The sequence below is a fragment of the Malurus melanocephalus genome, unplaced genomic scaffold (genome assembly GCF_030028575.1).
Source record: "Malurus melanocephalus ecotype Western Australia unplaced genomic scaffold, MMel_1.1 scaffold_149, whole genome shotgun sequence".
Classification (NCBI taxonomy): Eukaryota; Metazoa; Chordata; class Aves; order Passeriformes; family Maluridae; genus Malurus; species Malurus melanocephalus.
The window spans coordinates 1,165,316-1,192,814 of record NW_026623381.1 but is presented as its reverse complement, the minus strand read 5'-3'; the positions used below and the strand labels follow the sequence as shown (position 1 = coordinate 1,192,814).

The 27,499-nt window shown below is 42.1% G+C and overlaps 1 protein-coding gene across 8 annotated transcripts; it reads right to left on the bottom strand.

Moving 5' to 3' along the window:
• Positions 1–26,739, bottom strand: TSC1 (TSC complex subunit 1). Of its 8 annotated transcripts, none has more exons than XM_057371569.1 (23): positions 26,570–26,739; positions 19,365–19,427; positions 18,131–18,306; positions 17,165–17,268; positions 16,409–16,561; positions 14,595–14,739; positions 13,416–13,570; positions 13,040–13,113; positions 11,426–11,604; positions 10,844–10,953; positions 10,503–10,626; positions 10,013–10,128; positions 9,703–9,775; positions 8,417–8,515; positions 7,757–8,324; positions 7,491–7,534; positions 6,800–6,966; positions 5,740–5,922; positions 5,283–5,393; positions 4,680–4,802; positions 3,539–3,726; positions 3,271–3,432; positions 1–2,999 (listed from the first exon to the last, which is right to left on the bottom strand). In XM_057371569.1, the coding sequence occupies exons 3-23, from the start codon at positions 18,234–18,236 to the stop codon at positions 2,522–2,524; spliced, it is 3,462 nt and encodes a 1,153-aa protein (XP_057227552.1). In that variant the 5' UTR covers positions 18,237–18,306; positions 19,365–19,427; positions 26,570–26,739; the 3' UTR covers positions 1–2,521. The 8 variants fall into 8 exon arrangements, with proteins under 8 accessions (XP_057227552.1, XP_057227550.1, XP_057227549.1 ...); XM_057371567.1 differs by having other exon boundaries at positions 26,586–26,739; XM_057371566.1 differs by lacking the exon at positions 26,570–26,739 and adding an exon at positions 26,444–26,524.
• Positions 26,740–27,499: the final 760 nt, after the last annotated feature.

The window sequence follows — 27,499 nt, the reverse complement described above, 5'->3', positions numbered from 1 at the left end:
TAGTGCAAAACAATACATTTTATTTGTTCACAGTTAAACACAAGCAACTGCCTTGACATTTTAGAACATTCTAATAAGGACAGCAAAACCTCCTTTTGGTTTAAGTTCTCTTTAGCTTACGATTGTACCATTTCCTCGTATTTCATATTTATGGCATTTAATGTGGATTGTTTAACATGCTTACAAAGAGCGAGGCAGGGAACAGATTAACTTGACAAAGACAGCAATTTTAGATTTAACTAAAAGCAGTCAGTTAAAAAAATCTGTTTCCACTTCACTGATGGGACCCCTTCAAACAAACTGCAAGTTAACTACATACAGCAGATCCATGATTTTTAGACTTACGAAAGAAAATTGCAAAATTTGTTCCTCCATAATCTTTGTGGTCCATAAACAAACCTAAAGTGGTTTCCATTACTATCCCGGTGCTAAAATCCTGTTTAAAAGAAGAAAAAAAAGCCACCTTATCAAAGAGCCTGTGTTGCTGCCAGGGCATTTTTGTGACCGACACAAACCCGCCTCTCCTGGGAACGCTGGATTCCCGAGCTCGGGAATGAACTCCTCCAACATTCCCAGCTGAGCTGGCCCAGCAGGCCCTTTGTGTGCAAACCGTTCACTCCCAGGGCTGGGATCCAGTGGGAAAGGGGCAGGACACCTCCAAATCTTACCGAAACACGCGCTACCACGTTTGCTACCACTACGTCTGAGAAAGCCTAAAGACGTCGACAAAACCAGGCTGTCACTTACAACCAACTCTCTACTCTCTACTCCATGCAGAGTCAGCTTTGACACAACCACTGAAGTTCACCTCTACTCTCAGAGCTCGGACTGACCAACCGAAAGGACACGGAGAATAATTTAAGACAGGCAGAAATGTATTCAGACCTTGGAGTTACGGAGGAGGTGGAAATGGGAGGAGAAATCCTGTCAGGAGCAAGTGAGCTGAGCACCAGCTGCTCTGACAGTTTYGTTCCCACCCGGGTGAAGAAGGGATTTGAGCTACAAATGCAAGTGTACTTGGACTTGATTTCTGTGTGAGGTGGTTYTCAAACAGCAGCTGCCACCCCCAGAATGTTTAGGAGAAGAGGCCAYGTGTGATGCAGGGGAACTGAGAAGCCTGAACCGTGTGAGCACACCTGGACCCAGCCATGTGGGATATTTAAAACAAGCACTGCCTTCCTAACAGCAGACCCTGTTCTGTCATGAAGGAGATTGAGTCTGACCACTGACAAGCCCTGATCCCACAATCCTCCTTCACAGAAGGCTCATCATTGACTTAAAACATGATTAACACCAAAAGGCTTCACACCAAGATTCTGATTTCAGTTTGAGCAGGATTCCTCCTCAGCCTAAGGAATTAGGATGAGGGTGAAGGGGAGAGACCTAGAGCCAAATTGACATTGCTGAGCTGAAGAAGGTGCTGCAATCTGAGTAGAAAAGCACTCAAAGGAAACCATGTTCTCCAAGTCAAGCCKGAAATATTCCTAGGAAGAATGAAGCCAATTTCTTGGACTAGAAACACGGTGTTCTTGCTCAGACCAGGAACAAGAGAACTGTGAAGGAGGGTGAAGCAGCACAATTTCCTGATTAGAGAAACAAACCCTCCTCTGCAAGATCTTCATAAGTTTGGAATTCTACCTCCATGTTCTGCATCCACTCCCTACTTGAATAAAGCTTCCTTTTCCCTCTTCTCCCACCCCAACTGCTTTCCCATATGAACCAGTGTGAGGTCAGYCACAGTCTGTCAGGCAAAAACTTCAAATACCAAGAAGATCTGAAGCTGGTGTTTTAACAAGTCTTCAGCATTTACGGTCTCTTCTGCATTACAACCTCCAGCTCCTTTTTGTCTGTTCAAATGTGACTTTCCAGGAAATGTTAAGGACWATACAAACAATGATCGTGAATTAGGGTGAATGAATCATTTTGCAGAGGTACAATGTTCTTTAAACATTAGGGTATTCAATCAGACTCCAACTTAATGAAGGCTGGGCTCTGAGGGATGTGGGACAGTGGACAGGCAAAAATAGAGAATGCACTGGAAATCCTAGTGCTGCTTCTTTCCAGGGTGAAAGGAACCGAAGTCACCCGGATGGGCAGCACAACCAACTGCTCTAAATGGGAAGCTTGCAAGGAAATACAAAGCATTCAGAGTAAACTCACAAATGTTAATTTGGCCTCATATTGCACTCAAGTTCATAAACGCAGCCACTCAACTGGGGACAGGAGAAAGGGTAAAAAATACTTGCAAATGCTAACAGTTGTCCCTTCAAATTAGTACACGCTGCTAAGGATTGAATTTGAGAAARAAGCAAGAGTTAGGCTGGGCATTTCAATTCCAGACCCAAAAATCCACTTTGCATTCGTTCAGCAGCCTCCTTCCGTTCCTGGCCATCGATCCTGCTCCGCTGCATGAGCCACTGCTCAGACCAAAGAAACATAAAAGCTTTTAGTTAAACTTGCACTCACGCCTCCTGTTCTATGCCAAGAATATGAAAATAACACTGATTGACTATCTTCCTCTTTAACTGTGGTCATGATGAGTTTCATTGTAGTCCATGATATGAAGCTGTCCAACACTGCTTTCCTGGAGCTTAGGCGAGAGGTTATCGGGGCTTGGAGGGGCCTTTGACTCCATGCTTGGATCTTTACATAGTTCAGTCTTTAGGGCATCAGACAGCCTGTTGATGGTGACCCCCTCCTCATCACACTGGCTCTCACTCTTGTTACGAAATAATTCTCGTGCCTTCATTCCAAGGAAGCTCTTGGAGCTGGGGAGTGAACCTACAGTCAGTGGGACAGTAGATGAGGGCTCCAGCAACACGGATGTCTCCCAGCGACTGCTCAATCTCTGGTTCTGGGGTTTTTCTGGGGTGGAGAGCTCGCTGCTGCTGCCCCCCTTACTGCTACTGCTGCCTCGAGTGCTGGGAGGTTTGGTCTCTCCATTTCTACCCATTGTTTCTTCACTGTGTCCCACTGTATCTTCATTGCCACAATCCAGCCTGTTTGGGGAAGAGAGAGGACACAGTGTCAAGGAAATCACAGCCATTAAACAGTGGAGGGGGAAATGCTGGTCCAAGCAGGTTACTTTGATTACTTTCCATTTCTGCTACTTCAACAGGTTTCCTTTCACAGTTCTGTGGCAAAGCAGGAGTGAYGGGGGTAACCAGATGTGTCACACACTCAGCTTTGCTTTGCAACACCCACAGTTTTTAAGTCCAAAACTGACAACAATCCCACATGGGTCATGCAGATTTCACACCACCACCTCACCTTTCTTCTGCTGCTTCAGCTGCTTCTGTTTTATCATCTTCAAGTTTTTTCAGTAAGCTGCTCTTCTCCAGCCGCCCAAACAGATCCAAGATCTCCAGCTCAAATGCCTGGGTGATTCTTTTCTGGGCCTTGTACCTGCTTTCTACTGCCTGCAGCTGACCCCTGAGCAGAGAGAGAAAACAGAATGACCAAAGTCTCCAGATTATGCCTCAGCTATGACAGTGCAACTGCCAAAACACAGCTAAAATGTTACATAGGAACCCCCTACCTTGCTTGGATTTTAACATCTTCCAGGTATTTCTTTTGYTCCAGGAAGAGGTGGTCCTTTTTTGCAAGCTGAGATTCCAGTTCAGCTATCCTTTTCTGGGAAGCATCAAGCCTTTGGCTTTGCTGCTGAACACACAACTTTGCTTTCTCCAGTTCTTTCCGAAAAGCAGCGTGCAACATTTCAACCTCCTCGAAGCAAACAACACAATGGTAAAGTAGAATTTGATCCTGTGTTATTTTTATTGGTGTTTAGACATGTTTCTGATGTTATAAATAGGCACATTTTAAAGCAAGCCAGCATAAAAGCAGCATTTCTAAAAACAGATATAGAAAACCAGCCCTGCTGAGGATGTACACTATTAAAATAACTACACATCACTGGAATTTATTAGCACATTAATGTTCCTTATGAAAACCTCTTTTCATCAAAGCACTCTTGCCAGTTCTGCACTGGATTAAACTAGACAAACTCCATTTTAAATCCATTTTTCCAACATGACCTTCATTAAATAACAGTAAAAGTCCTTTTTTTTCCATGTATTATTCACCTTCTTTAATTACRTGCTCTCACGCAGGAACAGTTATACTGTTGCGTAATTTACTTGCTTCTAATTAGAAAAAGGTTTCTTTGAAGTCAGGAAGTAAAACCATATGAACCACATTARTTTTAGTAAAGTTACTGGTAACTTCTAATAGGAAAATGACTGAGTGGGAAGGCTGAGATGCTCATTTGAAAGTAACACCTCACCAAAACTCATAAAATGCTCATTGAGATCTTTCCACAAATTCTGGCACTACTACCCTGCATAATTTTACCAACAATCTGCTGCCAGTTACATTTGAGCACAGAAGTCTTGGCCTCTGGAAAAGAAATGGTGAAGAATTTACATCAGGTGGCCAAAACTGACTCCAGATGTACCCCAAAAACCCCTTCTCAGCTTTCAGAAGGGGCACTGAAGATATTCCTCAAACGTACAGGGCATAAAAAATCTGAACAGAAGATCAAATATAAAATCAAATCCCTGAAAATTAGTTTCAGTACAAASAATCTCTTAAGTTAAAAGGCCTTTCCTTCTGAACTCAAGGCTGCTGGATGGTGACCTCAAGTGAAGTCTCCCCAGAAGTATCCTCTGCACTGATACCTTTGTAGTGTCTGTGTGCTTGTGCTGCAGCTGCTCCAGGTASAGCTCGTTGACCTCCCCAAGAACCAGCAGCTGCCTGTTCAAGAACTCCATCTGCTGTTGCACAGATTCACTGTTGGAAAGCTGGGAAGGGAAATGGAACAGAATCCAACATTGGGATGAACAGCTCAGCAGGAGAGTCACAGCTGACAGGCACAGGGTTCACAGGGGATTTTTATAAAGAAGGGAGACAAAAGACTACAATCCAATGCACCATAGGGATTGTTAAATAAATTGTTTTCATAAAGAACTTTTCATTTCCATTCAACTTCTGATATAAACAAGATCTCTAAGATGTTAAGATTTAGTAGAGTTTTAATACAAGTTCGTAACACTCAATCTGCAAATTCCTGCTGTGGAAAAAGCCAAAATGAGAAGCTTCAGAAAACTCTGAGCTGAGTTTAGAGTTTCTTCAACAAAATACTTTTTTCTGTGTTGTTTTTGTGCAATTAATATAAGACTATGGAGCTAAGCAACGGCTTCTTTCAGAACAATCAGGAAAATCATCAGATAAAAAGTAAGTAGAAAGACACAAAGGACCTTGAGAGCATTGACTTTTCTTACCTTTTGAGAAACTTGGCTTAGCAGCAATTCAGTGTGACACACCTTGTTGTTGGCTTTCTTTAATTCTAACCTCAGATCTGCTATCATGTTCCTGCAGTCTTCCAGCTTGGTCTGTTCAAGTGATAAAAAAATTACTCAGGATTCTGAAATTGCATTAAGGACAGYGAGGGCACAGGAATGGGAGGCTGTAAAACCCCCAGCACCAGAAATCAAATTACACTGAACCCCAAACCAGCTAAGAAACTGCCTTTTCCTATTTCCAAGCTGAAGACAGAAGAACACAGAATTATAAAAGAATGATACTAAGTTAAGCACTTCCAATTATACACTTATTCTGTATCAGGATAATAACTCTAACTGAAATCTTCAGTTTTCTCTCAGGTATTTCATGCCTTGTTATTAAGAAGGTTATTTTTAAAACCAGTAAGCAGACAACAAATCTGTTGATGTTTCATACCTGCAATTCCTGGCTCTGGTTGTAAAATTCCTCCCGGTCGTGCTGCAGCTGTCGRATCTGGCTGTGAAGCTGAGCCACAATATTATCATGTTCCTCCTGAAACTGGTGGTACCTTGCCTGTTCTTTCTGCAGACTCAGTTTCAAGGCCTGGATCTCCTTTTCCTGCAGTTTCAGCTGATCTTTCTGTTAAAAATCCCACATGAGGCATCAGACAAGACACCTGTTTATCAGTGAGGACATCTATCCTCAGCCAAGCAAAGCTGTCATTACCAGCATGCAGGCAAACACTTTTCCACACATACAACMTTTTATAGAGCATCTTCTCAAGGCTTTTGGGGTTTGYCTTGGTTTTGGCTGAAARGGAGATGAACTGGTGATAAAAATGGACAGGCTGAAAACTCASAGCCATGTTCAAAGGCACAGTGAGCAATAGACTGTTTTTCCACTGCCTCTCATGCTTTCAAGAGGGACTTGGGCCTCACAGCTGAAGCAACAGTTCATCTTCTAAAACCTATTTGRAAGTCTATTTTTGGCTGTTGTCATAAATATTCAGAAGGTGAAACTATTGATGGAATTAGCCATAGTATGAAAATCCAGAATGAAACACACCTAAATCTGTACTGAAACATCCTTCAGTGCCCTTGTAAYTTCAGATTCTATCACAGTGAACACCTCTGGAAAAGGACACTTGAATTTTTGGAGTTTTTGCTATTACTCCTCAATTGAGGAGCAAAAGGACAATACTTTATCAAATATGCAATAAGGTGTTTAGCCAGGCATTGAACACCTCTCCATTAACAGGTAAGCCTGTACCATTCTCCAAAGGCAAGGGCTGTCAGGGGTCAAGCATGAAGGATTCAGCTGCCTGCAGTCAACTTAGAGCTACTGACATTAATAACGAGAGCGCACAGAACTCCTGCACGAGTCACTCCACAAACACCGACTTCAAAAGGTGACAAATGAGGCTTCTTTCTTGAAGAAGTGGTATAAAAAGACACCAGCCAGACCAATGAACACTGGTAGCAGCACCAGCGTGTCTCAGTCACACATCCCTGCTCACCATGGCAGCGTTGTGCTCCTCCAGAGCCGTGGCTTTGATGACTTTGCGCAGGAGCCGGCGGTTGCGCAGCGCGTGCTGCTGCCTCTTGAAGCGCTCGTACAGCAGTTGGTTGTGCAGCAGAAGCAGYTGGTTCCTCAGGGTGTGAATCTCATCTGAGGGGGGAGAACCTGGAGTGRCAGACAGGAGAGGTTACTGAGCTGCACTCTTGGCTTTGTAAAATCTCCAACACTAAATTGGAAACATTTTTCCCAAAGCAATGCGTATGTACCCCAAAAGGGATCGCTCTTTTGATTAAGGAAAGAAAAGCCAAGCCAGCATCACCACAGAAGCCTAAGAGCACAAAACTAACACACAGACACATAAATAAGCAGGAAAAACAATCAGTTCCAGATTCAACTAGCACTGAGAAAGGGAAAGGATCTGTCAGATGACCAGCAGCACTCTGAAGCTTAGCAGGTCTGAAACAGGCAAAAGCAGGAATGTCTAGAATTCTGCACTTTTCAAAGATGAGAAAAGCACCTCATCTCTCTGGAATACAGCTATCTGCTAAGTAGATAAACCATGATTTGGTGGAGGGCATCATCTTTCTGCAGCATTACTTAACCCACAAGCAAGAAGTATGCAGGTCATTGTTTAAGCAAGTCTAATAATAGAGGAACAGATTGCCAAAACACATGAGAAATTTCCTCACCTCCAAAGTGAGTCCAGTCAGCAGATTTGCTTGGCAGAGACAATCTGAAAAAAGAAAATGCAGCATTAACAGGTAAGTTTAAGTATAAAAATGGAATSTTCACCTCAAAATAGCTTATATCCTAGTAAAAGTACAATTAAGGTCAGTTGGTACGAAAAGATTAAGGAGAAACTGTGCAGCTGCTTTTCAGGCACAGCTTAAAATTACGCCAGCACAAATAAAAAAGTAACAAGAAAGTCTGCAAAGTAAGATTTTCAGTCACCTACTTGTTCAGCTCCTTAGTGTGTGCATCTGCTCCTTGCTGAATCAGCCTGTCCAGCACTTCCACGGGAGAAGTTGAGGACATACAGTCTTCATCCTGGGTTCCCTTGGCTTTCTTTAGCAGCTCCTCAGTCTTCTTGCCAACAAAGAGGTAGGCAGTCTTTGGTAATGCAACCTCAAAGAGGTGCTCATAGAGGGGAGGCTGCCCACTCCCAAACACCGCTCTCCTTTGTGCTGGTACTTTGCAAGGGCTGGGAGTGAGAATACTCGGCTCCCCAGAGGTTCCTTCCCTGTTCCCAGCAGGGCTTTCCCCAGAGCCTCCACAGGGCTTGTCTATGGGAGTAAACGTTTGTTTGGGTGTTTCCCGTGCACCCTCAGGCCCAGGCTTGTCCARAGATGTTAAAGGCTCAGAGGTCTGACTGTGTCCCTGAACACTGGAGGCTGTTGAGTGGGTCTTCTTCTGAGAGCCTGACAGACTTTCGTTTGTGCGGTAAAATGGGGAGTCAAATCCTCCTCTAGGCACCATGTGTTCAGCATCGGTTGTGATCTCGGAGATCTCCTTAGATATTGCATCTGAAAMGAGGGGGAGCATCATGATTTCTCTTGTATTTCAACAGAACAAATATTTCTTTAGTTAATATGTAGGTAAGGAGGAGAGACATTACCTTCCTCTCTGTCCTTCTCAGCGCTATCTTCAAATGACAACCCACCTAAAAACTCGGCAAGATCACTTAAGGTTACTGAACTTTTACTACTGGGTATGTCTGGAAAAAAAAACCAGAAAACAGAAAYTAGTTGTACAGGTGCTGTTTTCTCCAGCCTTAGCACAGCACAAAACACAAGTCTTTTACTGCTGCAAGGTCCTTGGAATAAGCTTTTCCCTCCTTCAGATGCTTCCTCAGACAAGGAAGTTATCTGACTCCTGTATTATTCCACGTGGAAAACAMTTCAGAGATCAATCACAGTTTAATCCTGATCCCAAAATGTCGTTTTGTAAACTTAACATTTGCAATTGCACGAACAAGGTGGCTCGTGTGCACTGTGACTGTTCTACTTCCACATGAGCATTAACCTCCCCTTTAGCTTCTGAYCTGACTCCAGAGGGACACAGCACCTGCCTGAAAAAAGGAAGTTCTGCAATCTGATGTAACACAAACTTGCCAATATGTGGCTACTGCTCAAAACTGAGAYAGCAGCTGAGGGATACACACTCGACCCTGCAGGACAGAAACCTCCTGCTCAGAATCAGGAGCCCAGTGAAAAACCTGGCACATTCTTAACTTGGAATTCAGAAAGTTCAGAAAGTTCAGTGGCATAACACCACAGAAAACCAATTTTAAATTTTACTATCATCTCCCCTTTGAAGATGGTCAAAATTCACAGCACAGAAGTCTCAAATACAGTGCCACAATCCCTTTCCATAAGCATCACAGATGTAGACGACTGAGAATGGAAAATGTAGACTGAGATCTACATTTACCTATTAAAAGTTGAGYTCCTCAACCATCCACTGTTGATTTCAATATTCCACGGGACTTTTAAAAAGGTTCAAGTACAGCAAWATAATTGTAGATAATAAACAAAGCTTCTCCAGAAGGCTTTAAGAGGGAGAATCACATCCACCCTTATGTGCAGCCTTACAGTTTGATCCAGATATATAACAGAAGACTTACTGAAGCAAAATTTAATACACAACTTGCTGCTTCTAATAAAAATAATCATCCACAAAAATCTCAAACTATTTCTGAATGTGAATAGTTAAAATGAAATCAAAAACATCACATGAAAGTTTTATGTTGAATCACAGGTTAGATAGGATCCTGGAACTACAAAGAACTCAGAGGGGAAAACAAGTCTATGGAAAAGTGTTTGGGAATTGGAACATGTGTCAATAAAAACTGGAGCTGTTTACAATAGGTTGTTGTAATGGAGAGAGGAAAATGGAGTTTACCCAATGATTTATCGCTGTTTATAACATTTTGCTGTCGGTACAGTAAAGGCCTCCCAGAATCTGGTTTGTCCTCCTGGAAAACAAAAGAAATGCAGAATAAATTATATGCCTTAGATTTTGTTGGAAACTGCAACTGAAAGTGGCAATACTTGCCTAAATTTAGAAGAAAAAGTTTTTGCAGTGAAATGCAAATTTTTTTATAAACCACCTGCTCTGATTTTTTTTTCTCAGTTAAGGTCACTAAATTAAGGCAAGTCAATGAAAAAAAATCAGATTACTTCAGCAGAARAATTTTGTAATTTTGTAATACCTTTTTAGGAGGTGTGGCAGCAGCTGAAGGGAGTGAAACATGCACAAAGTCATCTGAAGTGCAGGATGGAGGAGGAGATGTGGCTGGTGTTCCCAAAGGTGTTCCTTTCCCCCCTGCTGAAAAGGAGCACAAGTTCTCTCAGCAGGCTCTCACTTCCTTCTTTCAGCTGAACATTGTATGTGAAGAATTGCACATTTAAACACTATCTTATAGCATTTACTTCTTAAATCTCTTTCAAATCTTTTATCAATACAAAAGTGCAGTTTCCCAAAAGTTGCTTCAGACTTTGGCATTGAATTCACAGATATCCCTCTCAGTTTGCATCAGCACTGCTCTAGATGAGGAGGTACTCAGTTCACAGGAGTAATCACTCAATCCCATCAACAGGCATGACATGGCATTCTCATTTAAGAAGCTGACARTAAAATTCAGAACTAGAATTTCCAGTAAAATAAACCTTGAAGGCCTAACTCCAAAATGCAGCACGTACCAGATGTGCCAAAAGCTTTGCTGTAGGATTGTGATGCAGACTGGGATGACTCTGATGGAACAACGCCAGGGGATGTTGGTGGCGTGGTCATGCCACACACTGCAGAAGGGCTCCAGATGGTGACCTGTGCCACAGAATAAAACACAGCAGAGCTCAGAAAACCAACATGTGAAGCACGTGGATCCAGGTTCTCACACAGGAAATCAGGTAGGGATTCAATGTGAAACAAACACCAAGTTCTGAAGAATTCACAGCTCAAAACCATGATTTTTTAAGACTGGCACAAGAAACTATGGAAGTGCAAAGCATGAAAACTTGCTAGGCTTCATCTTCTGCTTTACCTGCTGTGGCTCAGTAGACAGCCTCGTGGACTGTGGGCTCAGAATCTGAGGTAGCTGCCCTGGCATTTGTGATAGTGTTAGCCGAGGAGTGGAATATGGGGTAGAAGTCCCTGAAAGTTAAGGAAAAGAGAAATCAAAGTTCAAAAGTATCCAACACATCAAATGTAGCCAAGTTTCTCAAAATCACGTGATCTGGCTAGGACTTAAGGGCTTTTWATCAAAGCATTTCAAATCCATTCAACATACATGTTGGAAGAACCTTTTTTCCAACCCAAGAAAATATCTATTGAATATATTACATACTACAGCTTTMTTTTTTGKTAWTTTTGTATTGTATTCTTATTTGTATTTTTGTTGCTTTTGGGTTGGGAGGACAAGGGATGAAGAGATAATTTWGTGAACATGCTGTATGTCTGCATGTACAAAATATCTATATATTTCTTTTTTTTTCCATGATGGTTTATTTTCTGGTGCCTAGGAATCAGACTTTAAGTGGGATAAATTACTGAGATGGGTTTTTCTGCTCTAAGGCCAGCTCTCCTCCAGCAATTGGGTATTGATTAGCCATCAGACAGGCCTTACCATAGCTGCTCTGTGTGTCAATGTAAGAGCTGGCACTGGGGTCAGTTTGATGATGTTTTAAGCTTGTGTAGAGTTTCCGAGACACAGAGTAATAACCATCTTCATACGAGGCTTCTGCAGGGTCCAGGGAGATTTTGGCACATTCTATCACAACATCATGAGTTTCTAGTCTTTTCCACCTGCAGACAGTTTTTGGATCCAAAAGAGTAAGTTAGTCAATTATTGTTAAAAACAAGAGTTCCTGGAGATAGGAGGAATTGGCTTGTAGGATGGCTCATTTGTTCCAGACAGCTTTKCATGCTCCCAGCCAAACTGGAACAAGGCACCAGACAGAAATTGCAACCAGATGACTTGTGAGAGGGTACTCAAAGAGGAGACAAACAGCTTTGACACAGAGATCCATAAAGGTCTGCCATGGAGCACTCTGGAAAGGAGGAACAGCATACGAAGACTTGGTTGATCCTGAGCTTCAGCAGCTGTAGAAATCAGCTCAACTACACTGAGATGTTGGCAGTCAAATTTTAGACATGTCAGCAGTGAGGGAATCTAGATTATTTAAGCAAACACTGTCTGCAATGCCAGTTTTAGATCTGTGTTTTTCCTCCCAAGTTTGGGGAATGTTTTTTACTATTACTACCTCCTTCATCCTGAAAACTACTTCTCACTCAATTAAGCAGCCAGTTTAGATCTGCCCAATATTTCAGGGGATGGAAATTCATTGTAAAGAAGAGAAAGCCCAGAAGGCTGTCTATTAAAGGCTGGGTTGCTTTTGAAAGTAAGATATGCTCTGTCCAAGATACCAAAATAGAAGGCTTCCACTGGTAGTTTTGTGCCAATTTTGCTCCTGAGTGGTGCCACCCTCCCCCCTGCAAAACTGAGTATTGTGACACTCAATGGGTTCCCAGTTAGGAGTGATTTCTTAGTGGCTCTGAAAAGCAGGGCAAGAGCACTACAGTGCAGCAACAAGAGTCAAATTCTCCTCTTCAGTGGCTGGGCCTGTGGAGACAAGAGAAAAGCAGCAAGTGGTGCTGCTGCAGGCAAATRAGCCTATTGCTAAAGAAAACTAATACAGCTGATAATGTTAAGACATACCTGTTAAAAAGAACTGATCTGTTAAATGAACCAATATCTAGGTACCAAAACAAGACACACTGAAGCCATTTTAAACACTTAAATCCCATCAAATACTTCAACAAACCCAAGGAATATGACCCAAACCTTCAGCCAGTGAAGCAGGTCTCTGGTAGGTTCACTTTATTCATTATAGGCAAAGTGGTTTAGATCTTTATAAAGATGTTTGATCATTAAATCATAAAAATAAGATTAAGTCAATTGTTAAGTAGAAGACAGATGCCATCCCRGACACAAAATAAATTTAGAACCCAAATTTTGTTGTAAATGACTTTTCACAATGGTTTTTGCTTATTCATCCAGCTGTAAGCTGGGACGGAGAAAGTCCACATGTTTACCTGGTGCACCTATGAATCTGGGTGGCAAAACAACCCCAAACAAACTGTTGCTGACAAAAAAGCTTTTGCTGCAGCCTTCTGAAATAACCCCACAGAAAGCTGCTCATCTAGAGCCTGTCCTAACAGCAGAGTGAACATGTAATACCTTCGTGGGTCCAGTTCATGGTCCTTAGATCCAGTCACTAACTCTGGATGAATTCGCACATGTTCCATCATTGGCTGCCAGGAAGAAAAAAGGACTTGTAATCAGTGCAGCACCTTTAGATTGTACTAAACAGCACAAAGATGATGAGCAAATTGCTGATCCAAATAGTTCAGAAAGTTACATTTAACAGATAAAGTTAATACACATCACCACAGCTTCAAGAGTTGATCCCAACTGAGTTTTCAGTCAAATTGCTCATTTTTATACTGTTTTCTTGAGCAGCCCTCAGCTGAATTGGCAAATTTATTGAATTAAATTGGAATCTATAGCTATCAATTCCTTGAATCAGATAATACACAGACAAGCAGCCTTTTACCTTGACTACTTCTTCAAAGGTCTCCAGGTTTTCCTTCATACTGTAGTGAGAGCGCAGAAAGGAGACAAAATTGCAAGGATACATTCCATAAAGACGATGAAAGAGAGAATAAACGCTGGCATGAAGATGGACAAGATAAATCTCTGCCACATGACCTGGAAAAAGTAGTTAGAATCTTTTTCATTACATTGGAGAAAAGAACAAAAGTTCTAAAAATGCAAGCGAAGTACTTTTAAATTTGAAATGTTAACTGGAACGTGTCTTCTGAGGTACAAATAGTCCCTAGTGAAACTGTGAAATCTTCTCAGAAAACAAGCAMCACTTAGTCATCAGCTCACAGCAAACCCAAAAATTAAGATAAGGACCATTAATTCCAACCATAATGTAGTGTCATTCTCAAAGAACAGCTWTGTTTTTATTCAAGTTAAAACCTGAACCTCCTCTAGATAGTGAGCCAGAGTAAGACTGAGTGATTAAAAAAGCAAGCTAAGGTTTGTTTCTCTTCAAAATGTAAAAACTAAAATCTTGTAACCACCAAAAGCAATCACAACAGACAAATCATACTAKCCACCTTAGAAGTTCCAACCCTACTTGCAATGCAGAATGGCTCTCTAAATAGCAGCTCTATGTGCTTAACACAGCATTTGTTCATTCAGCCATGAGCCACACTCACAGATACTGCTGGTATTACACATCAGACCCCTTACAACAAATTCAGCAGAGCCAGGGCTGTGAGAAAACCARTTCTATCAACCTTCACGACTATTGAGAGTTGCATATTAAAAGAAACTCATGTATGTTGCTTCTTCCCCCTCCCCATTTATATCTGGGAATCACAAAATTCCCCAAACATCTGCCTCAAACATTAGCATTCTCCCTTCTCTCTCCATTAAGATCAATCTCTGCATTTCACTGTCATCAAGGCAGTACTTTGGTTCAGTGAAATTTCATGCAGTAGCAGCATCACATGGAAGATTCTAAGAGAATTCTAAATTTTGAGCCAAGAACTCCCTGATGCTCTCAAAGAACAGAACAGTTTGTGGGTTTAATGCATCATTTTCTGTGTTTAAATAATCTCAGACCATTAAGAGTCTCACAAAAGAATGTGCTCACCAAYTGCAAATGAGTCACAATGATACTGCTAAACCACAACTGCATGCAACAAAGTTGAAATCTCACCTGGATTCTGCAAGCACCAGGCTGAGAGACGCCCAAAGATACCAAAGAAATCATGAAGGTACTGTTTGCCAGACTGAGGAATCATTGGCAACATGGTTATTAGCACTAGGACACCTGTGGTGAGTACTACTACATCTGTGTCAGTCTGCAAGAAGGGAAAAAACCTGCATTAGTTAAATGTGTTGAAYTTAATTTTTTCCAAGGATGAAGTGAACACTGAATCATCATCATGGAAAAAGTTCTCTATTGATACAGTCCCTCTGAAACCTATCAGAGCTTAATGATCCAAGATTATTGATCAACAATAAATTGTTTATTTTTCAACATGAACGACTTGAAAAAAAAGATTTGGAATTCTTGCTCCTAYTCTGCTGCTTTTCTGTATGAAGTCTTGACTTAGTTAAAAAAAGCAACATCACCACAGTTCCACAGCTGAGTAAAAAAAATCACTGATATGTGAAGCATCTTATGTGCCACCTTCCTTCCTTCCCAGAGCTAAACACACACAGCATTCAGAGCCCCAGAAACTGCAATTCTGATCACGGTGTTCAAGGGTGTTGGCCAGTTACCAACACAAGAGTCAAAAGCTTTTCTTTTAAACCTGGCTGCTGGCTCTGGCTGCTGGAAATTTCACCCAYCAGTAATTCAAACAGTGACTAGAACACCTTGACTGCCACAAGAAAGGGATGTGGCAGTACARACCTTTGGCTGGGTGAAACAGGAACAGAGAACCAGATTTTAGGAAAGTACACAGAAAATGTTCAAACTCTTTCCTTGCTTCCCCAGTTTAATGCACATTTTCCTTGGTAGTTCCTCTGCTTTGTCAGCACATAGTGCAGAGAGCACAGGTCAGGCTGTGTCACTGAGCTGCTCTGGGTATCTCCCAGGGGTCACTMAGGCTGGTGGGACAGTCAGTGGGAAGGATTTTTCCTCCTCTGTGTGTCTACAGCCTCTACTCTCCCTCAGTCACACAAAACCTATCAGAACACACTTCCTGTCCATCCCTACCCCTCTGTACACATCCCCAACGCTTCCACATCTCTSTCCTACTCCTAGCAGCTTCCTGACACACCTCACTCCTCTCTGTCACACTGCACAGGGCAACAGATCTTGTCAGGCACATCAGGAATTCCAGTAACAGCAGCTGTAACTGCTCCTTTGGCAGCTACAAATTTGTGGTGGTTTTGTTTTGAAGAGTGCTGGCACTTGACCGCATYGTGCATTTAAATGTGACTTCATCACTAATGTGGATTCTTCACTATCATAATAAATTCCATTACTGACAATGCATTCTAGGTCTCAAAGCATTTTYCATTCCTTATTCATTATTACAATACTGTACAGTATTATATCTGATCAATCTGCACAAAGCCAGGGGAAACAGCTACCTCCTTGTAATCCAGTATGCCAGTAGCTAAGAAGGGAAAGTCTGCTAATTCCAAGGTAATTTCACCATGGAATAGTCCATTGCATGGCACACCTATACCACAAGTTGACGACATACAAATTCAAATTGCACAGTGGAAAATCACTGTATTTCTCCTTCGGTTCACATTCAAGGTATTCATCAACTTCACCAAGGACCCTCTTGTCTTTAACTTGTTTTGGAAAAGTTTTAATAAACTTTCCTAACTCACAGTGACAGTGGCTTTTAGAAACAAGATTGTCAGCAATAACAGGATCAGCACCRAGTATTCAGCAGATATTAATAGCACTGTGGCTTAACTAAATGACATCAAAACAGGAATCAAATGCCTTGCATCTGTATGCATGTTTACATCAGGTGTTCTATGGACAGCCCTGAGAGTTCTTACCTTGAGACATTTAAGTAATGAAAGCAGGAGAGGTGCTTGAGAAAGTTTGTGTTTCCAAGATGGTTGTCGTCTTATCACATGTCCCAGCAGAGAGAGGGTAGGTAAACGAGTAGCAGCTTTGCCCATATAATCATTAATTTTGTCCAGTAGATGCTGATAAAGGATTTTGCAGAGAGTGGTAGAAAAGAGAAAGGTATTTATATTTAACTGGTATATATTCTTTTCCACCAAGCTATATTCAGCAGTTTGCCWTTGCCAATATGGGCATTTTACACATATAAAGGATCCCAGAGGAACCAAGACCAATAACTTTAAGTCTACTGATAGACAAATGCAAACTGTTCAGTCCAGAAGCAGTCATTGCACTTCAAAATGTTTAAAAGTAAGTAGCACTTAAAAAATCTGGTCCGCAGCCAATTTTAGTGCCATTTTCAACCTATTTAAAATCCTTACTTGCTCTCAAAATACCCAATTTGTTTTAGACTAACACATCCAGCAGAAGGAACATTGCAAAGAGACAACATTAATCCTCCAAAACTTCTCCTTTACAGAGGTTCTTTGCTTAATTGGGTCAGTTTAAGCAACTCAAGAAATAGAGATCTCTGAAGCTCTTTTAAAGCTCTCTTACTACAGAGATACTACATCTCTACAGCAAGGTAATTCTAYACCAGAGTGGAACCCCAGAGTTTTCACAGATGCTATTTAAAGCCGCTTCAATACCAGGCTAAAATCTGCCTTAACAAGATTTTTTTTTACCTTGTCATGAGGCTCTTGCAGAGTGGACAGAATATGCAGTGCCTGCTGAGAATTGGTTTCCAAGTAATAGTCCACCAGGTTGTTGACAAGCATAGGCCCACGGTCTGTCAGTTTGGRGACAGCAAGGAAAAAAACAAAAACATTCTCAATACATTAAAATKAAGCATTTGCTACAAGGACATTGCAGAACTTTTAAGCAACTATTACACAATTTATGAAACAAAGCAGTACTTGATGTTTAGCAGACCTTTGGGAAAATGAGACCTCTCAACTACATTTCCTGGTTYCAAACCACTCAAGCGATTGCTTCGGCTCAGGAAAAGGAATCAGGTTTTTTTAACAACCAACAGTTACTGTCTAACCATAAAAACCTACAGGTAGCTGAGCTGCAAGGGTATTTTACCCTGCACAGGTAAAGTGTTCAGAAGTAACTTGATTTTCTCTCCCTTCAGCAGATAAAGGAGAGCAAGTTCAGGGGCAAGGACACAGCAGCACTCTCATGCTCTGAAAAGGCTCTGTCAGCACAAGTGATGCCTCAACAGCAGCAATCACTTTCTACAAAGTCTGAGTCTGTTGTTTGTTTGGGAGTAGGGTTTTTTGTGTTTTGGGTTTTTTTATGAACAAAATCCCACTGGTTCCCATAATGTAGATGACACCTAATTCTTCCTAGATACACTTGACAAAGAAAGTTTCATCAGCTCACACTGAGGCTCTGCCTCAGGAAAAGCCAGTCATTTTGTAATAGTGTTTTARCAATTATGTAACAGACCTTCCAGCAGCCATGCCATTAAGCAAAATGGACTGAAGAGAAACCTCAATYCTTAAAGCAATTTCAAACCCAAACATCTAGAGTTTCTTTCAAGCTGTATTTGCAAAGACAGTGTTTGACAGAAAAAACCCACATTATTCTACCTTTAGGGATGTAAAAGCAAAACYYTTCCCCAAACTACACAAAAGGATACATACCACAAATGAGATTATCTTTGAATGCAGCTGTTATATCTTCCAGGACACCCAGAATTGGAGAATCCAGCATTGAGAGGAGCTCACCAACATTTCCTTGCTGTGCCATGATGCACGTACTGACATGAATGTGGAGGTTAAAACTTCAGGAAGTTCTTCATTGGTGTCTTTCTACCAGACTAGGAGAGAAGAGACAGAAGAGAAATGAACTTCCCTTTCCATCTAAAATCTCTCATCCTCCTATTTCTTTTCCACACAAATRCCCATTTAACACTGAGAGGATTGTTAAGGCTTYCTATCAGACCTGMAATAAAAGCTGTAAGAGTTTCCAAAAAGCCAATGAGTCATGAGCAAGGCTTTCTTCATGTTTTTCACAAAGACATTAATCTTTTTTTACAGAAGACCTCAGWATCTAGACTGTCAGAGCATTCTCTYACCATATTCTTTTKATTTGCTCTCCAGGCCAGTAAACYGGAGCTAAAGTGTCGAATAAAATGCAAAAAGCTCCCTCGAATCCCTCTATTCCTGATTTCTTACATTAATTCCTTCTCAAACCACGCTTCAAGTCCTTTGTATAGAGGACTAAAACCCTGGAGGAAATACACACCTCCAGATCCTTCTCCACTCYGGTGACCAGGTCAGGAATTCACTGCCCTGGGCTCTGCATTGTTGCACACTGAGAGATTTGGGCTTTCAGATTTTGCAGCATGGCCAGGCTGCAGCTGTTGGGAAACTGAGGCAGGGCTGCTGCAGCTGCTGCTCCTGGGCAGCCTGAGCACACCAAACACAGGCTGAACAGCACAACACTCCTTGACTTCACAGCTGTGATTGGTGAATAATACATCAAAAACTCTGCAGTGCAAAAACTGGAAAAAGTATTAAATGCAACAGTGTGCAGATAACATGACTGGTCAGCTCCACARTGYTAAGTGGGAGAAAARCTCAGGCTTTTAAAATGGCTTCTTCCCATGTAGCAGCATCAGAGGSATTCAGGTATCACATCTACCTATCACAAAATGAATCAGTTTTGATTTCATCCATAAGAATCCTATACCAAACCTTCCCTAGTGGAAGACAAATCTGGCTTTGGATAACATGAATATTATCAGCAAGGGTTTCTTCCTCCCTCCCACTCCAAGCTAGAATACATTTTTCACTTCCCCCATGGAAGGCAAGACTGACACATACCAAGTTTACACACAAAATTGTTTTTCTACTGGAGTTGTGTTTACAGCACCTGTTCTGTGGATGAGCTGAGCTTCTGTCTGCAATGCTGTCAGCCACACACCTTTCATGATCACTAATAAAGAAAAACCAGAAAGAGGTTAAGAAAAGGCACTGTTTATTTCTTCCTTATCMCACCAGATATATGTTCAGAACAGCACTAAGGTTTTTGCACAGAATRTGAGAGTTGTGCACTCTCTGAATGAGAATTCAGCCCTCAGTCTGAAAAACACTGAAAGATTTTGCAGTTGCCCTTTCCAGAACTGTCTACAAGTTAAGCTGTGCAATTACCTCAAACTAGGTGGCTTTCACAAGACTGTAGTTTTGTACTGTGACCCTTCAAAAGCTGCTGAAGAGTTTTATTTATGGTAGATAGAATCTTTCACACGAAGGAGTCTTCCCTATTCTGAACATAGAGTAATTAATTAAAGCCTTTAAATTCTATTCCAAATATTTCAGGCATTAGCCAAGAAACCACAGATCATTGCTCTGTTTCAAATTATACTGCTGTAATTACCTATACACACATTACTTTCTTGAATAATCATGTTTAACAGAGTTACTGGACAGCAGGAGTTAAMATGTCCACCAGTAAACTTTGTCATTTGCAACATATCACTCTGCAGTTGCAGAACTGCCCAAGGTCACTTTTCTTAGTGCCACCAGACATCAGCTTACTTAATCTGGCACTGATTGCAAATTCAAAGGTGATAATATGGCACCACACTCACCACTGGCATTTCAGCAGTAACAAACTGGCTGGAGCATTCCAGTAATCATCATTTCAGAACATAACCCCCCCACCCTCAGTTTTCAATTATCAYAACTGAATAGTCCAAATGAAACTTCAGTTCATGCACAAGCAGCCAGCAGAGTCTGATCAGTCAAGTGTTTAAATTTAAATGCCATTTCCTTTCTAGTATAATGCTGRCAAGATGATAAACCTGCAGATTTAAAACTGCCTAGTAGAGTGAGCAAGACTTGGATAAAAGCAGAATAGAAACTTGGGGTGAGGGAAAAGCTGCTTTTTACTGAAAGCAGAACAGATCTATGCTTTTCATAAAATCAGAGCTGGGATTTGTTGTGGTTTTGGATTTTGGTTTGGGTTTTTGTTGTTTTTTTTTCTCTATGTTGTGCACACTCCCAAGCTTCAACTTCTTCGTCAAAGCACTTGCTGTTTAGAAGACAAACAATGCTCAAAGAGTGACAACATCCCTTCAAAAAGTTTAAAGCCACACATCTATGTAACCTAGGAAGTCAACAACCTTCCACGCTGCTACTCATTTTCAGGAGTCAACTGCTTTTCTAGTTTCTGGTAATCAATATAACATTGATTGACTCAGTGACTGCATTCAGAACATTGTATGGGGAAGCAGCTCAGTCCAAGGAATCTATTTCTTTATTTCTCAGAACACCACCTTTCAAAAAGGCCTTGCTGTGCCTCAATTTCYATTAGGACCGTCTCAGCTATGGTTAAGCAATAGATCCTCCAGCCTCAMAAGCAACATGAATTAGTTGTTTAAAGTCTTGTTAACAAAAGAGATGCATGACCACACCCCCAAAGCAGCTGCAAGCAAAACCTGTTTTGACAATTAAAGCAGCAGAAACATGGGACTGCTGTTTTACCCCATAAAAACCTTATCAACTCTTTTCACTTTGATTCCCCCACATACCAGGGAAAAGATTGTTTTTTTCTTATTTTACTGGAGTAATACTATTATATTGGACCAGATACTTGTCACAYCAGAAAAAACCTCAACAACAGTTTTACTAATTCTGATATTTCCAGAGAAAAAGCTGCAGCCTGGTGAAATCATAAAAACCACCTTTGGAGAGACAATGGATGGGTTCTGGAAGTCAGGYTCAACMATACYRTTGCAGAGAGATRGGGAAACCCCCGGTTTTAAGTGTTYAGTACCTAAGASGATTTCAAACTTTGTGCCATTGTGTTGGCATGCACAAAACGTGCCATCAGATAAGGGTGAGGCTGATAAGGCGAGCTCAGCTGCTGATAACRACACACACGTAGGTAACGGATCATTTCCCGAGCTCCCTGACTAAAACAGATGGCTCCAGTGACCTTGTGCCAATAAATCCAGCATCTTTTACTCAAACTTGTCAATCAGGCACTGGAGTACTTGAAAGTAGAGCAATCTCCACTGCAAAAGTATTCAAAATATTAATAAAAGTATTTCAAAGCAGATGTGAAAATAGGACACACAGGTACCTCACGAGGTGGAAGTTGATCTGAAGTTACACACCAGTCAGTGYTGTCACCCCACTACACACAAATGGCCACAACTTTAAAAAGCAAACCACAGCTTTCTCAAGGTAATTTGTCATTTTAAATTCCARGTAAGACTAAGGTGCTCCAAATCTGTGCCCAATACAAATAAACAAGCCAGGAAAATMCAGCTATAGTCTTAAATCATGTCACACTTTTTTTCAGGCAAAGGCAGCTGAGTAAGTAGTTTACAGCAACAGGCTTTTAGTCAGAAAAYGCTGTGTTCTGGCAGATGAARTTCAACTCCGTGGTGTCAGTGTGATTTATCACAGTCCCACCAGGAATTTGTGATSTGATTTTCAAATCTTGTAGATAAGCACAGGCCAGGTTAAGGGGCTCTCATCATCTTGTGAAACAGCGGGATCAGCCACTGAATTCCATAGTATTTTGTATCTGGAATTGATACATATGTGGTGAACAGGACATCCCTGATATCTTTACAGTATCACCATCACATCTTTCTGCTCAAATACATAGTTACAAGATGAGTCTCTCTAAGGCTTCCATCCCCAGATATTGCAATCATTCCCGCATCAGAAGAATTTCCACATCCCTGCAGCCATTCTTGCAACTAACAGGATTAAAGTCTGTAAGTTTTCCATGTGATTTGAGTCACTGACTCTTCAATAACTTTTAAAACTAGTTTTATATAAAAGATCCAAAGTAATTGGTTAGTAGATAAAAAAAAAAGTCTGTTTAAATACCTTTCGAAATGCAACACTTTTATCTCACTGGAAAATACTGCACTAACAGCACTTCTTATTCTTATATTCAAGAACTTCCATAAAGATATACTTTACTAAAAAGTATTATACTTAAGTACCAATAGAGCCTTGGAGATAGAAGGAAAAGGAGAAGCCAGGAAGCAAAGAAGCAATTTAATTATTTTAGTAGCTAATTTAACAACACAAAACAGTTTAAGTTACAAACTCGAGACAAAGGGAAAGAGTGTAGAAATATTAATTGGAAAAGGCTAAACAGAGAAAGAGATAGCAGAGTATTTCCAAAGATTATGACTTCTGTAAGTATTTCTGTCAAGAGAAGATGTTCTTCTGTTCAGTGTATTTTTATCTCAAGCCAAATGAAAAAGCAGCTGGTAGTGCCAGTTATGCTGCTCGCAGGGGTGGGGAGGAGGGGGACACACCACAAACACACCCTCGGCCTTTGCTGCAACAACACCCAAATTCAGACACCACAAGMACCAACTCTGGGGGGTGGTGAAGCRGGGSTCWACATCAGCATTTTATCTCTCCTAATTTGGGGGATGCCAGTAAATGGTTATTTCCTTCTCTGCCCCAAGAAAAAAGGGGATTTTAACACCACAAGACCWGAACCTCCCAATTTACACTTTTCTATCTGATTTCTATTGCAGGTATGGTCAGGTCACATCACCAGGTACTGCTTTGGCAAAAGYATGAACGAGGACAGGAATTTACAGCAATTATTTTCAAAGAAAAATTGAGATTGACAACACAGCAGCTCTTTTCACTCAAATCTTTGAAATGCTGGTCGTGAAAGGATTAAGCCTCACACCCTCCCATTCACCACACAAAAATCGAAGCCTGTTTTATGTTTCCTAACCACGCTCAGTTTTACATTTTCCTCACAGTTAAACTAAACACTGCCATTATCCAAGTGACATAAGCAATGAAATAAAAGTTCCAGCAGGGAGAAAAAACACTGGTGCAATAGGAAAGCAAGCAGCTGATAATTCCCTTTTTTCACAACCCAGAAATAATAACAACTCTAAACCTCACTTCAAACTGATCACTACAGCCGGCAGTACAATTAATTTAATTTATTTTTTCATTTTGAAAGAATGAAGCTGTCTGGCTCCTTCTAATAGTAAATATTTTTCCGGTTATTTTAAGATCAGATACAAGATTCCATAACTAAACTAGATAATTATTTATAGTTATAACCTGATATTATACACATTCTCCTGCACTTTGTCACAGGTGCTTAACTGATGCAGAAACAGGAAAATCACAGAAACCCCAACAATCCCAAACAAAGAGMGAAAATCATATTCAGCAATTTTTAAGATTCTTTGGACTCTATGCTGTGGTAATACACTGTTGCTAATTGCCACTCATCACATTTCTGTCTGCGGGAAAATTGTTTAAAAACAATCCATGTCAAAAAAAAGCCCAAGCACAGAAGGGCTGCCTCTTCACCCTCTGGCAGAAGCCAGGCTAACCAGCCAGCTACTAAAGGGAATTAGGGAATTACTGCAATTCCTTACACACAACTGCATATATTAATAGCAAATAAATAAATAAGAACAAGCCTGGGCTTTTTATGACAATTTAATTAACACTACACAAGGAAAGCAAGTCCAACTRTGGAATTTTTTAAACTACAAACAGGTGATCAGAGAGCTCTAAACTTGGCACTAACACAAGGAGTGAGCCTCCTAAATCTCTGCAGCATTTTTGGTTTTTTGCCCCCAAGAGGAACCTTTTAAAATATTCACAGTTAGGCAGCAATTCAGTAAACCTTGAAACCACTGCAACCTATCTAATGTACTCATCAGAGCWCTTTAACTGCTCCAAGAATTAAACTCAGCATTACACAGAACAATAGCAAATGATGTGTAACTGTAAATTAAAAACAAAACATGAATAATGCCCAGGAAAGTGACAGCAATTCACCACTGCAAGAACTTTACCCTGGATCTTAATGTGCTACTCTAAGAAATGCTTATGCTAAGAAAGGAAACACCATTACTTGTCCTCATTATGTTTATTAAACTACATGAAAATATAATGCCAGACCAAGACACTAAGCTTAAACACGCACCTGTCTGCATGACAAAATCTGCTCCCCTTTYCTGCTTCCACCACTGCAAAGTGCTTTAATTATTTGCTAATTATTGAAGAATCCCAGAATGGTTTGGGTTGGCAGGGACCTYAAAGCCTGTCTCATTTTACCCCCTTCCACTATCCCAGGGTGCTCCAAGCCCCATCCAGCCTGGCCTTGGACRCTTCCAGGGATCCAGGRGCAGCCACAGCTTCTSTGGRCACSCYGTGCYAAGGCTTCCCCACCSTCCCAGGGAAGGATTTGTTCCTAATAAATGGAAAAGCATCTTTTCCAAATATATATGCATGTGTGTGCACCATTCATGTGTCTGCTAAGGCTGCTGAGTTTGTACAGAGCCTGAATCACATCCCCAGCACCCGTCAGGGCTAACAAGAAGGTGCTTGGCAGTTGGAAGAATTTCAGGAATCAGGACAAGTCAACATCCCAGCAGTCCAGCTGCAAATAGAGCCAGCATTCATTTTAAACTACAAATGGTTACTGAAAACGAATATTTGTCCGAACACCAAAACATCTGCAGTTGGCCAGAGTATCTCACATGGGGATCCATCAACAGTGTGACTCTTCCCATCACCATAAAGGTAAATTTTCAAGTAACAAAGAGTTAAGGTGTCAGATTTAAACACAGCCAGAGATAAAATAATTTTAATTAAAGCTTGTCTCATTACCCATTAGATATTCTGCCTATATTTTCACTGATGTAAGTCCATGCAATTCCCCACAAAGGAAATGTAGTACTGGAACATTTACATATAGTACTGGAACATGGGTGAACTGGGATGCTAAAAAACAAATGGACAAAGAGAAACAAAGCAAAAGGAGTTTTCACCAAGTAAAGGATTTTAAGCCTCTGATTCTATTTTAAACTTCAGTGTGGCTCAGCTCTGATAAGCAGAGTACCTCACTGATACTCAGCAAAGCCAGATATATTCCCAAGGYTTGCAGTGATTATTAAAACTTCCASAGTTYTCAAAGATTTCGTTTCTAGTTGTTCATATATGTAAACTGAAGAGGAATTCTTTCACCTTATGGGATCACTTCAGTGTGCTTTGATTCTGATGGATTTCTAACAACTATCCCCAGAAGTTAATGTCGGGGAGCTGCAGGAACAGACCATACAAAGAATGAAAACCTGTATTAGCATCCACTGGAAGGTTCTCTGGAAACAGCAGTTCTGGAAAGAGTTCTGCACACAAAACCTGATCCTGGTTTCTGGGTCATTTCCAGAGGTTTTGAATCATACATTCCTTTAAGGCACGTTCTTCCTYTCACTCATTGCCTTGTAAAAGACTCATTAAAAAAACCCCAACCCCGAACAGCAAAAGAAGCTCTGACTAAACTGATAAAACAATGATAGAAGCTGCATCCATAGCTAACAAAGGGTGAAAACTTCAGAACTGCAGCCTTCCAAGTTCTTTGTGATAACAGGAAGCAAAATGTTTTATTGTAGAAGCAAACAACATCCTGACTTCACATTACCTACCCAGGAGCAAGGAAATGAGAAAAGCCTTCCTCACCGAGGGGACTGACTTTAACAACTGCTTTATTTAATGCCCAACCCCGGACGAGGGAACCTCCTCAGCAAGGAACCGAGACAGGGGAAACCTGGAAATTGCTACTCAGCCTTTGCAATGGGGGTGCTGAGCCTTTTTCGATAAAACGCGCAAATTTAAAAGGGTGCTTTGGCTGATGGGGGGACCCTGCGGGGGGGACAGCGCCCCGAGCCCCCCGGCCACCGACCCGGAGCAAGTTTGTCTGGAAGGAAGCAGAGGGGACAGAAGGAGGCAGGAAAGGGGACGGAAGGGGGACATCACCCCCCCGCCTTCCCCATCCCCCCGACCCCTTCCCTTTCTCCTGCCGCCTCCTCCCCCAGCCCTTTCTCCCTGCTTCCCCGCTCATCTTTCTGCTCTGCCTCCTCCTCTTCGTCCCCGCGGCTGTCCCCGGTGTCGTCGCGGCGGTGGCGGCGGGGGCCGGCCCGGCGCACTCACCTCTCCCTCTCCTCCCCTCAGCTGTTTACCACTCCGGGCTCCTCCGGCCCACAGGGCGCCGCCATCTTGGCCCTGCCTCCCCCTCCCATCACACAGCTTCACCCCTCAGATCCCTCCGCCGCGCACCTTAGTCCCGCCTCACCGCCTCGCTTCCCGCTGGCTTCCCGGCTTCTCTCCCGGTGCCTCCCCGCTCCGCTCGCCCCTCCCGCCTCACGGGACGTTCCCCCCGCGGGGGATGAGCGGAGGGCGAGCCCGCGGCCACCGCGCCCCCGCGGTTTTCCCGCGGCGGAGGGATCTCGGCGGGGGCAGCGGTGCGGCTGSGGAGGTCGCGTGATGCGGGGGGCGGGGCCGCGCGCGGGCGGTAAACAAGGCCCGGCCCTGAGGGGAAGGGGCGAGCGGGGTCGGGCCCGGCCCGGGGAAAAGGTGCTCGGAGCTCCCCGGGTTCCTCCTGGGATTGCTTTATAAAGTGCCGGAATGTGCTGAAAGGGAATAAAAAACGCCTCGGAGGTCCCGCTCTGTGCGGAGCGATGCTGACGGGACACGGCTCTGTGGCTCCCGGACGGACCCCCTAGGCACGCACCCCTAATCTCATTGATTTTAATTGGTGAACGTGGGAAGCTTGTTTCCTTCTCSTGTTTTTGGATCCCTGAGGATTTGTTAATCCAAACCGTGCGCAAAGATTCTGTCATTGTTTTTGTTTTCTTTTTTTCCCCCCTAAAACGCAACCATATGACACAAACACTTCCAGATAAAGGTTAATCTTTCCCTGTGGAAAATGCAGAGTAGGAAAAAATAAGGGAAATTACCCCAAGGGAGGTTCTCCAGCTTTCGGCTTTGTGTGCCATGAGCAACAGGTTTTCAATTCAACATTTCAGTCCCCAGGCTGGTGGGATCTCTGTGTTTTCCCTTCTCCAAGGAGGAGCATCTGCAGGAATTCCAGGGTAGGAATCACAGGTGTTAAATTTGCAAGGTGGAAACTAGGTGTAAGGAAAGAAAAGCACGTTAGAGCCTCATCTGAGACGTATCGGTTGATTTTTAACTTCTGCAGCAGTTTTT